At 42.7% G+C, this 12,836-nt stretch overlaps 1 protein-coding gene across 1 annotated transcript in view; it reads left to right on the plus strand.

The window, feature by feature from the left end:
• GNAO1 (G protein subunit alpha o1) overlaps positions 1–12,836 on the plus strand; it is a 172,604-nt gene that overhangs the window by 157,075 nt on the left and 2,693 nt on the right. Inside the window, exon 7 of the mRNA XM_081920408.1 lies at positions 12,139–12,292. Coding sequence (XP_081776534.1) covers positions 12,139–12,292 — 154 coding nt within the window. The remainder of the gene's footprint in view (positions 1–12,138; positions 12,293–12,836) is intronic.

Genomic DNA, 12,836 nt, shown 5'->3' on the forward strand with positions numbered 1-12,836 from the left:
TTGCCAAGTGGGAAAAGTCCTACCAGGCCCTCAACGACGACCAACCGAAGTCCATAGCAAAGTCAAGAGATGAAAAAACCTAAAGGGCAGGAGGGTGGGAAAACAGGAGGAGCTGGAAATGCAAAAGGGGGTGAGATTCCCGCTGCGTCCTGCTTAAATCAAGCAGGCCACACCCCCAGAGCAATCGGCTTGGTTGCCTGGGTAGTGATGCAGCTGACCACACCCCTGCGCACGTGAAGGGGTTGTGAGTGCCCGCAACTCCTCCTAAGGTGGAAGTGGCTTAACAAAGTTGAGCTGAAGCTAATTTGGACTGAATTGTGCATGCCTGATATATGAATGTGAAATTTTGAAATAGATGAGATGTTTACTCTGATGAGTGAATTCAAAAATACAAATTTTGAGATGGAATTGTTTACATTCGTTCTATAACTTTGGGAGCTCAAGTCCCTATGTCATTATGGATTTTTGGTAGCCGAAGGTGAGTAAAGCTTGAGAAGCCCTACATTTCACTGCCAAACCTTGAAGCAGGACACCAAAATGTGAGCATTAAAAGACGGGACTCAGTATCCCAAACCATAGTGGGCCTTGAATCCATGGAGATGTGGGGAAGAACTCTTGGATTTCCTCATCCCACATTTTCAAAGCAAACTTATGGGGAATCCTAGTTGTGCTCATTTTCAAAAGCACAAAATCAGGCGGTAATTGTTAGTAAAGCAAATGTCCTGAAACCTCTTCTTTAATCTTCTGTTGCCTTAATCTCATGGCAGTTGAACAGGACTTTGATCTCTCTCTCTCTCTTTCAAGAAGCAATATACTAGTTGCCCTTGTAAAGCTGTGCCACTACTAAAACCAGATGTGTGTCCGTGTGATTAATATAGTGCCAAATTTTCAACCCAAATTCCTCATTTTACAATAGCCCTCTACAAGGACTGTTAACCACCAGTGGAGGCTGATCTATGAACGAGGGTGAACGAGGCAGTGCCCCCACAGCCTCAGTCTGCCCTCAGCCAAGCTGCCTGCCTTTCCATTTGCGACCATTGGAACTGCCTGTCAGCTTTCTCCTCCTTAGCCTCAGTGTTGCACTTGTAGAATTCAGCCGGGTGGAGGAGAATGGAGATAAAACTATAGTTGACCCCACCTATCATTGCCTCTGGTGCCACCTACTGTTGACCTCCCTGCTTTGCTCCCTACCATCTCAGTAGGCACCAACCACCTCTGGTAACCACAGCAATCATATTCATTCCACTCTGCTCTTCCTTTCCTCTTTTCCATTGGCAGAATAGAGTGCTGCGGTTCTTGAAATGGCAATAACATAACATTCAGTACCAAAGTAAATCCCTTTGTGGGGCCACTCAGAAAAAAAACCAGCTTGTTTATTTAGTGTTTATGCCTTTTCCAACATTAATGTGCCTGTGATGCTCAGATTATGGGTGTACACATAGTCTGTGTTTTAAAAGTAGTTGAAATTCTGCATCCAATAAATCCAATTTCTGTGCCAAGTTAAACTGGATACCACAATCTGTATGAATTATGTAAATTAGCATATGTGCATAGTTTATTCTATTGTTTTGCATAATGCCTCTTGGAGTCGTCTTTTTAACAACAAGGGAGGGGCAAAGACATTAAAGCCTTTAAAGTCATCACCCACGCATGTTCAGATTCAAGCATATTGTCACAGCCATAAGAACTAGAAACGTAGTGGTTTGTTTGTTTGGTGGTTTGTTTGTTTGTTTGTTTGTTTGTTTGTTTGTTTGTTTGTTTGAATGAAAGTAGAGACTGGTAAGAAGTTAGCAGAATGTATGTATCTACCTTATATTCATGGATAGCAATTGCACAGCCGTTGTTGTGCAAATCTGACTGTGAATTCCTCCTGTGATACTGATGTCCCAATAATTGTCCAGATAAGCAAGAGACCTTATGGGAGTTCAGGGACACATTCCAGCCAGGCAAGAAGGTGCAGGGTGAAGCTGAGGAGGGCTGTGGCCTGGAAAAAAGGTGGTATGCTTTTGACACACACACCCTCAGGCCTCAGGCTCCCCACTGCTGCCTTATGAGTTAGCCACTTACCAGAGGACTGAAGCACCTTTCCTAGGAAAGGCTATGACCTATGTGGCTTTTTTATTTAGAAAAATGGGGATGGGGTGGGTGGATAAACATTAAAGAAAGATCTTAGTCATGGGGTGGTATTACTGGATAAAAATGAGTGGGGCCTGTATGAAATGTTGCATTGTATCCTTCCTCCTAAAAGAAAATTTTAGGGCCCCAACCAGCCATTCTGGCAAAACAGAGCATCCCGTGATCACCCATGCTGAGTGCTCACAATCATTCTTCATTGAGCTGCTTTCTGTTGGAGAGTTGCCACCTTAGTTTGTATTCTTCTTCTTCTTCTTCTTCTTCTTCTTATTATTATTATTATTATTATTATTATACAGGGCACTTCTGCAAACCTTGGGATTCCTCCAAGCGTGCTGACACACATACACCCCTCTTGTTTCTCAGCAGCCTCATTTAACTACTATCCTGTTGGCACATACCACCTGTGTTTGCTACTGGAAGGATAAAAAAATGTTTTCATTGCCGTCTTCAACCATTGTTTTAATTCTGTTTCCAGCTGATTGCAGAAAAGAAAGTTTTGGCAGTATTCAAGGCCTTAGCATGGCAATGACCAGCAATTTTCTAGCTGTGGTTTTTTAAAAAACCAAAAAACCAAAACACTATTAAGTCTTCTTTAGGGGGAAGGCTGTTGAGAATAATTGTAGAATCTCTGCAGCCTTATAAACACCTTCTTCTTAGGTTAGATTGGAGCAGAGAGTTCCCAGTCTTAAAAATCAATCATCCAATTCTAATAACATTGCTAAAACATAGGATTAGTATGATAAGCCATTAGAAGTGCAGTAAAAAAAAAAAATCTAAGGCAAAACTGGAAAACAGGAGTTGTATGAATTGTCTAAAGACTTAGGGTTGTATCCAGAGCAATGCTACGTCAGGGCCTTGGAGGCATTGTTTTGCCATTGGCAGCTGCCTGACAAAGCTGTCTGCTGACACCTGGTCTGCTCAGTTACGTTCACCTTAATGTGTGAAATTGAGATAGCACCACATCAGTAGTAATAGCAAGGTAATCCCTTTATTGAAACCCAGTGAATGGTCACAAAGGACAACTGTGCAGAGCAGTGCGCAATCTTCTGAATTTGCTCTTAACTCACCTTTCTTCAGTCCTGGAGCCCCAGGTGGGATACATGCAGTCACCCCCAAGCACTGCTTAGCTTCAGCAATGTGGTGGCCTCATCTGTCCCCAGCAATTCTTAATCGGTCGGGAGGTGAAGCAAATCAAAACAAAACAAATCCTTTATGGGTCTACACAGAAATAAGCTGCATTGGGTTTAAGTGTGTCGAGGATGGGGGCCAAAGAGCCTTTCTGAAGTCAAAAGCTCACTCATTCCTTTGTGACCTTTCTTCGGTTATCGTAACCAAAGGGATCGCCAAGCTGCAGCTTTTGGATTTCTTTTTATCTTTCTTTTTTAGTGAGCCAACTCAGCAACCTGCAGTTTTGATTATGACTTGGAGGAGCCCTGATGCAGCAACCTTGTTGAAGCTAAGCAAGCCTAGTTGTGGTTAGTGCCTAGATGCAAGATCTCCAGTGTAACTTCCCTTGTGTTCCAGGGAAGCAGGGTGCTATATAAGTGAAATAGACTAGGGCCAGGGTCAACCCTACCACTAAACAGGGTGTGGCATCTGCCACAGGGACAGCCATGAGGTACTGAAGGACAGAGCTCTGTGTCATGAAGCCTGCCCTGTGTTCCCTAAGCTGCTTTCAAAGTGTGGTGGAAGAAACTGCTCCATCACCAGTGTTGAAGTTAGGGATGGATGAATCTGTCCATTTCCGTTCTCTTGCGGTTTTCATTTTTTTCCCATCTCAAATTCAGTTCTCCACATTTCTGCAGCAATTTGAGATTTAAAAAAACAAATCCTAATGAAAATTCATCAGCACAGTAGAAATTTCTCCCAATATGTATATTTTTGTGTGCAGTTTTGACTAATACACACACACTTTTGCAAATGATTCCCCTAATATAATTGGTTTTTCGTGTTATTTTCACCAATAGATGCATTTTTATGCATGTTTTCCCTGAAACTGTGCATTTTTAAAATATTTTTTGGTTGGAGAACTGAATCACAAAATTTGGAGACACGCCAATCTCTAAGAATAGCCATGTTTCCAAACGCATATTGTTTCAGAAAGTGTGAATTAAATAGTTTCTCAGTAAAACGCAAGCAAAATTGAATTCCTCCTCCACCTCTAGTTGCTCCTCTGGCTGCTAGTGGCTCTCCAGGGTCCTTTTCTGAGAGAATGCTTACTCATCACCTGCTTCATGAGAAGCAGGTGAAATGCCAGGAACTTGGGATCTTTGGCATGCAGAGCAGGTGCCTGACTGCTGAGCTAGAGTCTCTGGGGCAGAGCAGCACTTTCCCTTTGGCAACAGAAGATGTGACCAACCATTTTGATGTGTACCAAATGTGCACCGTGCCATTTGTGCACGCGGAAGCCTGTTTCTACATACACACATCAGCCTTGATGCATAAGGGGGAGGTTGGCTGTGAAGCCTAGGTTTTATGTGCAGCACATAAATAAGACTGCTGCAACTGCTGAAGAACTTGGGGCAGCCCCAACGTCCCTCCCACTCTTCTGAGAATCTGTATGTTTTGCAGTGCCCCTACCATGGGTTTATGGTTCTGCATCTTAGTCTTAATTAGTTTATTTTGAAAGTCTCTCCCCGCCACCCAATACAGAGGGATTTCCCTCTTACAACTATTTTCTTCTCTGTAGATTTGGTTCCGTTTTACAACCCATTGTTTGCAAGATGACAGCCAGGGTAATAAAGTAGACATGCGTGTTTTTCACACTACAGTTGTACCTTGGAAGTCGAACAGAATCTGTTCCGGAAGTCTGTTCAACTTCCAAAACATTCAGAAACCAAAAGTGCGGCTTCTGATTGGCTGCAGGAAGCTCCGGAACTGTTACTTCTGGGTTTGCGGTGTTCGGGAGCCAAAACGTTTGAGAACTAAGCTGTTCGAAAACCAATGTATGTTGATATGTATATTGTTCTTCTCTTAGATTTTCCTTTGTGGCTTGGAGAGATTCTTGATGCTCATTCATTCAGTCCTCACTCATTTATTTCACTATAGACTCCTCCAAAGAGGGAACCAAGGGTAGGGTAAGGAAGCTTTCTTAGCTTGAGGGGCACATTCCTGTCTGAGGTGTCATGTGCCAAAGGTGTGGCCAGAGGCCAAAGTAGCCAGACTAACAGGTATGAGTCTTACCTTTCAGCCTATTCAAGCCACACATGCCAGAGATTTCCACTCTCACACACACACAATTTCCGTCCTTCATCCTGCCAAGCTAGAGACATTATATTAAGTCACACTCCAGCCAATCAAAAGCATTCAAAGAGAGAGTGTAGCAGGGCCAGTGACAGGTGTTTCCTGAGTGGAAGTGGGTGTGGCCTGGAGAGAGTATTGAGTGCTGGATGGAGAGGCCTAAGGTTCCCCATCCCTGATATAAACCCTTCAAGGTGCACTCTGGGTTGCACCTTGAAGCAGGTTTTCAAGCCAAGACTTCAGTCCCACTATCTGCAGATGCATTCCCTGTCAGAAAATCAGCCATGGCACCTATCAGTTGTTTGATGTGGGGGGAGGGCCTAAACTGGTGGATTGCCCAATTTTTGACCCTGGTTGCACACATGCACCCCTGGCAACAGTATTGGGGAATGCCCCACATGCAAAGTTTGCAGACACAGTTCATCATCCAGTTAGGACAACATCCACCAACCTGGTCCACTCCAGATGCTTTGGACTACAACTCCCATTGTCTCCATCCAGCACTGCTATATGATGCTAGGGCTGATGGGAGTTGTAGTCCACAAAATCCAAAGGTTGGGGAAGGCTAGGCTAGCTATACACTTTAAAAAGCCTGCTTCTTGTCTGCGTGCATCACTAGATTGGCACAAACCATTTTGCCCTTGTCCTAACGTAACAATTCAGCTACATTCTTTAAACTTGCATTCCAACCATCTTTACACTTGGTCGTCATTGGCCTCCCACCCCTTTTTCCCCACAGTAGATCTTTTTTTTTTTTAGGGAAATGTTTTAAATAAATAAATACAAGAATTTTGAAGAGCCCTTGATGCTTGCTAAATCCTACTTTTTCTTTGCTGGTTAGTTGCTGAATCTTGTTTTTAATTTTTTTGCACATTTGATTGTTCTGAACCATTATTAACTGTCATTTTGTATGGAGTGCGAATGACTGTCTGTTGATTTAATAGGTCTTTTGATTCTTATGTAATAATTTATTGGCTGTCAGTAATGTATTTATTAGTTACCAAATGTTAATAAAATGCCAGCTCTTTTCTAGCGTTTGAGATATTTTATTGGGTTTTTCTCTTCTGAGAAAGCCTCAAGGAAATCACAGAATGATTAACAGTTTTGTCTGTTATGGGTGAAAAGAGGTCCTGTTTCACATGGTGCATAGGTAAAAATAGAGAAGGCCCATAACCAAGTTGTAGTGATGGCCACCCACATGGATGGTTTTAAAAGAGGATTAGACAAATTTGTGGCAGATAAGGCTCTCAGTGGCTACTAGTGATGTTGATCTGCCTCCACTGCCAAGGGCATTATGCTAAGAATCAGAAGTGGGGAGAGCACTGTGGCACTCAGGTCCTACTTATGGGCTTCCCATAGGCATCTCATTGACTGCTATGAGAACAACATGTAGGACTAGATGGGCCTTTGGCCTAATCCAACAGGGCTGTAAATATGTTTGTGAGTGGCATCATACATGTTTCTTCATAAGGAAATTTCTGCCCAGTGAGGATTCCTCCATGGTAAGTTGAATGTTTCATCCTTTTTGCACATTAAGTGGATGCATGGAGTAAAGAACTGGGTTGGTGACTGCTGTACTGAGTTGGTGACTCCCAATGACTACACTTTCAGCTAAAGTTCTGAACAAAGCCAATGGATGTACATATTGTGTGTGTGTAGACACTCTCTGCACAGTTGCAAAACGATGGTGTAAAGCTGGAACCCTAAGTACACTTACTTGGGACTCTGTTGACCACAGTGGAACTAACATTGGAGTTGAGAGGGCTGTGCTGCGTGTGTCTTTTTGAAAGGGTTAGATCAGCAACAACCAACATGATGCCCTCTAGATGGGATACCAACTCGCATCAGCCCCAACCAGCATGGCCAATGGTCAGGGATGGTCCAGCAACGTTTGGGCAGCTCCATGTTGCCTATCCCTGGATTAGATTAATTACTGGATAGTGGCTGATGAGCAACACTGACTGGGGCTAATGGGAATTGTAGCCCAAAATATCTAGAGGGCTGCATGTTGAAGAGACTTCTGTAGACGAGCTCTACATTCCTAAATCCTGCTCATGTAAATGCCTGCAAGACTTCCCCCTTTCCTGCCATATTCTCCTCATCGCACCATCGCAAACCATTCTTCCAAAGGGGAGATTGCTTTGTGCCTGAAAGTCATTATCTTACACAAGATGCATTCACCAGTCGGCCAACCTGCTTCTGTAACAAGCTCTTTTCCTACATAAGATCTCTAGCCATTAATACATGGTGGCACTCAAAACAAAGCAGGAAAGCAGGAAATTCTCTGTGTAACAAGTGTTATTTATGGAGTTTCTGGACAGTCAATTCCCAGTACACTATCTGAATCCCATTTCCTGGTTCTGACTTGGCAAATTGTTTTATGAGGTGGTTTGAGTTTGACTTTCGGCAGGTTTTAATACCCAGAACTGTTGCAATGTACTCTTCTTCCAATTAATGCAGGGATGTTTAATTGCGATGCAGTAGGGAAGCCAAATGGCCCAGCTGTTCAAAGGAACAGGAGGTCAAAGAGGCCCTTTTAAAACTCTCTCTTGGGCTCAGCCCTGACACAGACATGCTTCCCTTGAGGGCAATGCCTCTTTGAGAGCCAGCAAAGACTAACTTTAGGGTAGCCTTGTGATTTGCAGACTTCTTTTTCCATCTGCCGTGCACTAGAAGGTGTTGGTGCCAGCTTAGTTTAGGAAAATGATGAAAGTCTGTCCCCTCTCTTTGGGAACATGTGATAGAAGGCAGATAGGATTCTGCATGGTATAGTTGCAGAAAGGATAAGGAGAAGTTTTGCTCCATCCCTCATAATACTTTAACTCAGTGCCATCATCCAATGAAGCTGAATATTGGAAGATTCAGGACAGACAAAAGGAAGTATTCTCCGTCGCTAAACCATGGAATTTGCTCCTACAAGAGATAGTGATGGCCACTAACTTGCATGGCTTTCAAAGGGGATTAGACAAATTCATGATGGATAAGGTTATCAGTGGCTCTGAAAACCAGTTGCCAGGAATTACAACTGAAGAAGAGTGCTGCTGCACTCCTGTCCTGCTTGCAGGCTTCCCAGAGGCATTTGGTTGGGCACCGTAAGAACAGATAGCTTGATTCGATATGCCTTTGGCTCTTCTTATGTTCTGAAATTCCAAGAACAATATCCCTTTCAACTGATTCGACAAGGCTTCTCCTATGGCTACAGGGCTTAAAGCCGAGGTCCACCCCACAAGAGGTGGCAGGCAGAGGGGAAGCTAGGAGCCAAAGAAGCCAAGTCAGGTATCTTGTGACTTCAAGGAGACAGGAACCTTTGGGTCAGGGTTGCCAGCTTTCTTGGTCGGCCCCCATAGCTGTTCCTTCAACAGCAGCACACAGTGCACACACATGATCCGGGAGAACACTGAACAGCTTCACCTGTTGACTTCTGCACCTGAAGCTGCTTGAAAGACACAGGTGCAGTAGATTAGTATGTTAGAACTGTGCCAAAAAATATCCTGTGTCTTATGATAGAATCCTGCCGCCTTGTTCCCCATGATCACTGGGTTAGAAATAGGCACCCCATTCCTACCCACCCCATTTCCCAGATGCATACCAGAGACAAGTACACTCTCACACAGCCAGCTATTCAAAACCAACAGGTTTTTTATCAGCCAATGCCAAGAAACATCAAACTGGGAGATACCTGCTGTACAACAAAATCAGGCTTAACCCACCCTCAGTTCTCACCTGGAACAAGTATTCACTCTCCAACACCCACCCAGGAAGAGCACAGTTCCATGCTATAAAGGACTCTCACTCCAGCAGTATGTGACCATTTCTCCTCTGGCTTAGTATATGCCCTCTCCTTCCCCAGCACTGATAACAGGGTATGTTGATTTTGGGAAGTGTCCTTACTTGGCTGGAGAACTGCATAGTAGAATTCAGAGAAGTGTTCATTTTGAAGGTTGGCTCTATTTTGGTTTGTGTGTTATTTCAGAAAGTGTGAATTAAGTAGGTTCACCTCTAAATGTGAAGTTAATCAAATTTCTTCCCTATTTCTACTTGTTATCCATCCTTCTTGTCATCAAATGTTTCAGTTTTAAAGCTCCGGGGAGATAGCAGAACTTTCCCCTGAGAGCTTTTCTAAATCAGGAAGTGCAGGCAGCCAGGAAAGCTGTGAAACACTAAGGAAATGTTTTGTGGAAATGGTGGGAAGGGGGACAAACAGCACCCATGGCCATCTTGTAACAATAAATTAAGTTCAATCCTTCATTCACCCAAACAATAAAGAAAGTCTAAAGACTCTCTCAAGTGCCCTGAAAAAGAATACGAAAAAATGGGAAACTCAAGAAGGATTTTGGATGGTATTTAACTTACTTATTAACTGACATGAACAAGATAATAATGGAAACAGTTGATGGGTTTCTACTTTCTGCTGCAAAGACCATAAAGGGGTTTCGTTGATTTAATTTTGTCTTTGGTTGGTTCTGTCCTTATAAGTATCATATTTCTTAACTCAGTGTGTGTTGGAAATTGTATTATTTTGGTGTATTAATTTATTTGTGCTGGGTCTGTGACCATATAAGAACATTTCTCTCGCTTTGGACGTGCATGTTTTATGCCAATCTGCATCATCTTTTTGGGAGATATGCAAGTGATGACACTAAGGCTTGGATGGGGGAAAGTCAGGTGGTGACTGTGCTGCTGTGGTTTTTTGGGATGTCAATACTGATCAGCTTCAGTGTTATGTACTGGAACTTGAAGGGAGCTTCATAACTGGGCCTCCAGCAAAATGCACTTTTGATCCTCGCTATAAAGATCTTCAGAAAGCTTTTTAAAGCTCATGTATTTCAAAGAGCAGCATTTCCTAATCTGGTGCCCTCTGTATGTTTTGAACTACAACTCCATCAGCTGACTTTGGTTGGTGGACATGGTAGTCCAAAACCTAGGAAGGGCACCAGATTGGGGAAGATTTCAGTGGTTAATTTTTGCGTGTGAAATTCCTGAAAGCTATGGATTATTTTTAAAATGTTTTAGACTCTTTCTAAGATGCTATTTTATAACTTTTTATACATTTTTATACTTTTATACTATTATAAAGTATAAAAATGTATAAAAAGTTATAAAATACTTTTATGCTTTAAGGTATTTTAGATTCTGATTATAAACTGGCTTGTGAGGATTATATCCTAAAAAGAAAGCCTAGAAATATTCTAAATAAAGGTATATGTCTCATAAGAGTCTTTATATATATATACATATAGTTTTAAACCTGGGGAGGCAAGCCCTTGGGAACCAGGGTTTGGGAGTAAGAAGAGTCAAATTGTTAGAGAAGATACTGATTGGAAATAGCTTTCTTGAAAGGCAGGATAAATGAGGCCTGTTTGGGGCTGCATTTGTTTATAGAATGATTAGCACTAGACATAGATCCAGATAATTGCTGACTTTCTTTGGACCAAGAGCTCTTAGAGCAACCTGAAAACTGTCCTAGCCTAAGTTTTAATGATTTCTGTGCAACACCTCCTGCACGCCATGTTGAGCCAGTCTGATGCTTCCAAATTGTCCCTGCTTTCAGGTGGGATCCAATCACACACTGGCAAATTCAGTTTCCTTTCTTTATAGCTGATTGGGTTGTTTTGCACAACAAACCTGCTTCCCCCAAAGAGTGGGTTTTTGCGATAAAGAAAATGATGGTGAAGTGCCTTGGAAAGTGTACTGATAACCCTTCCTTTGACACAATCCTGTCTAACCTCCCTGAAAACAAATCAGACTGAATGCTCATTAAATAGCCAACATCATCTAATCTCCTTGTAAGCAAACCAGAATGATGCAAAATTAATGAATGTTAGAATGATGTCTGATAGAAATTAAGTGGTTTCCAGCTGTAATGCCTTAAGAGAATATGGGGGGGGGAGGTTTAGAAATGGGTTATAATCTATTGATAAGGATTTGCTGAACCAACAATTTGAATTGGAATACAAAAAAGGGAGGTATGAGGAGGTCTGAATGAAATGGGACATTTTCCCATGTACCCCAACAATATATTTTCTCTGTCCTCTCCACCTAAGGCTCAGCCCTTTTGGTTTGTTTCTTTAACAACCAACCATCATGTGTTTGTTTCTTTAACAACCAACCATCATGAAGGGTTCAAAGAGCTCATTGCTCTGAGATGTTTTTGCTCAGCCTTCTCCGGCCGACCTACTTGCCCTACAGGTGTGTCATACCCTCCAACATTTCTCCGATGAAAATAGAGATGTCCTAAGAAAAAGTGGGACAGCTTCTGTAAATCCGGTACTGTCCCTGGACAACAGGGACACTTGGAGGGTCTGGTGTTTTGGACTACACAATTCCTATCAACCCAAACATCATTCAGCCATCTTGGCTGAGGCTGATTGCTATCATAGCCCAAAGCATCTGGAGGGCAGCAGATTGGGAAAGGCTTTTTTTAAAAAACTGATCCTAATTGACAGATATGGCAACTGTTGTTTCTCTGTAATTCTCATGGGCATATCTTTCCAAGAGAGCTTTGTCCAAATGACACAGAAAAACTAGGTGGAGAATAGATGCTGAAGACATCATAACACCACCCATTTTCTTGACTTCACTTCTTCATGATATGTAACGCTTTGGGTTTTCGGTACATGTGGATCTTTGACCATTTCTCAGTTGCTGGTTTGGTAACTATTCTCTTTCTCTAATCCTAACTTTCTGTTTCTTTCTCTCTGTTTCTCTCTCTCTCGTTCTTTGTCTTTCTTTTCTTTTCTTCCTATATGTGCCTTGCCATAGAACCGCATGCATGAGTCTCTAATGCTCTTCGATTCCATCTGTAACAACAAATTCTTCATTGACACCTCCATCATTCTCTTCCTCAACAAGAAAGACCTGTTTGGTGAGAAGATCAAGAAATCACCTCTGACCATCTGCTTCCCTGAATATACAGGTATGTAATGGCAGCGCCTGAGGTGCTCAAGATCCAGCTGTGGAGCAAACAAAAAACAACAGGCTGACCCATGGAGCAGAATCTGCTGAAACCCCAAGTGTAAACCAGGAGATATTTGATCCAGTCCTGCCTGAGAGATAACTCCCCTAGAAAACAGACTACATACTCTGGCTGATTGCCTTCCTGTTTTTTGCCCGAGGCATCAGCTGAGCTACCATGATGTCACAGAGTTGGCAGATTCTCATCAGTGGGAAGGAAGTGTCTGTCTATGAGCAGAAAAAAGCATCAGACTAATCACACAAGGCAGCTTCTGCCAGGCTGTGCCATTTCACAGGGCAAGTGGGGGGGCTGCATGTTTGAAAGCCCCCCTCCCCAACATGAAAACACTCCCAGTATTATATTTTTTTAAACTAGCATGTCAAGAAAATGAGTGATCATTGAGCCTTAACACATACTGGGGGGGGGGGTTCCAAATATGCATTCAGATTAGGGAGAAATGGTTCAGATCCACCTAATTTAGTGGACTCACCTCAGGTTGATCTGG

This window comes from Podarcis melisellensis, assembly GCF_964234715.1.
Source record: "Podarcis melisellensis genome assembly, chromosome: 8".
NCBI classification, from domain to species: domain Eukaryota; kingdom Metazoa; phylum Chordata; class Lepidosauria; order Squamata; family Lacertidae; genus Podarcis; species Podarcis melisellensis.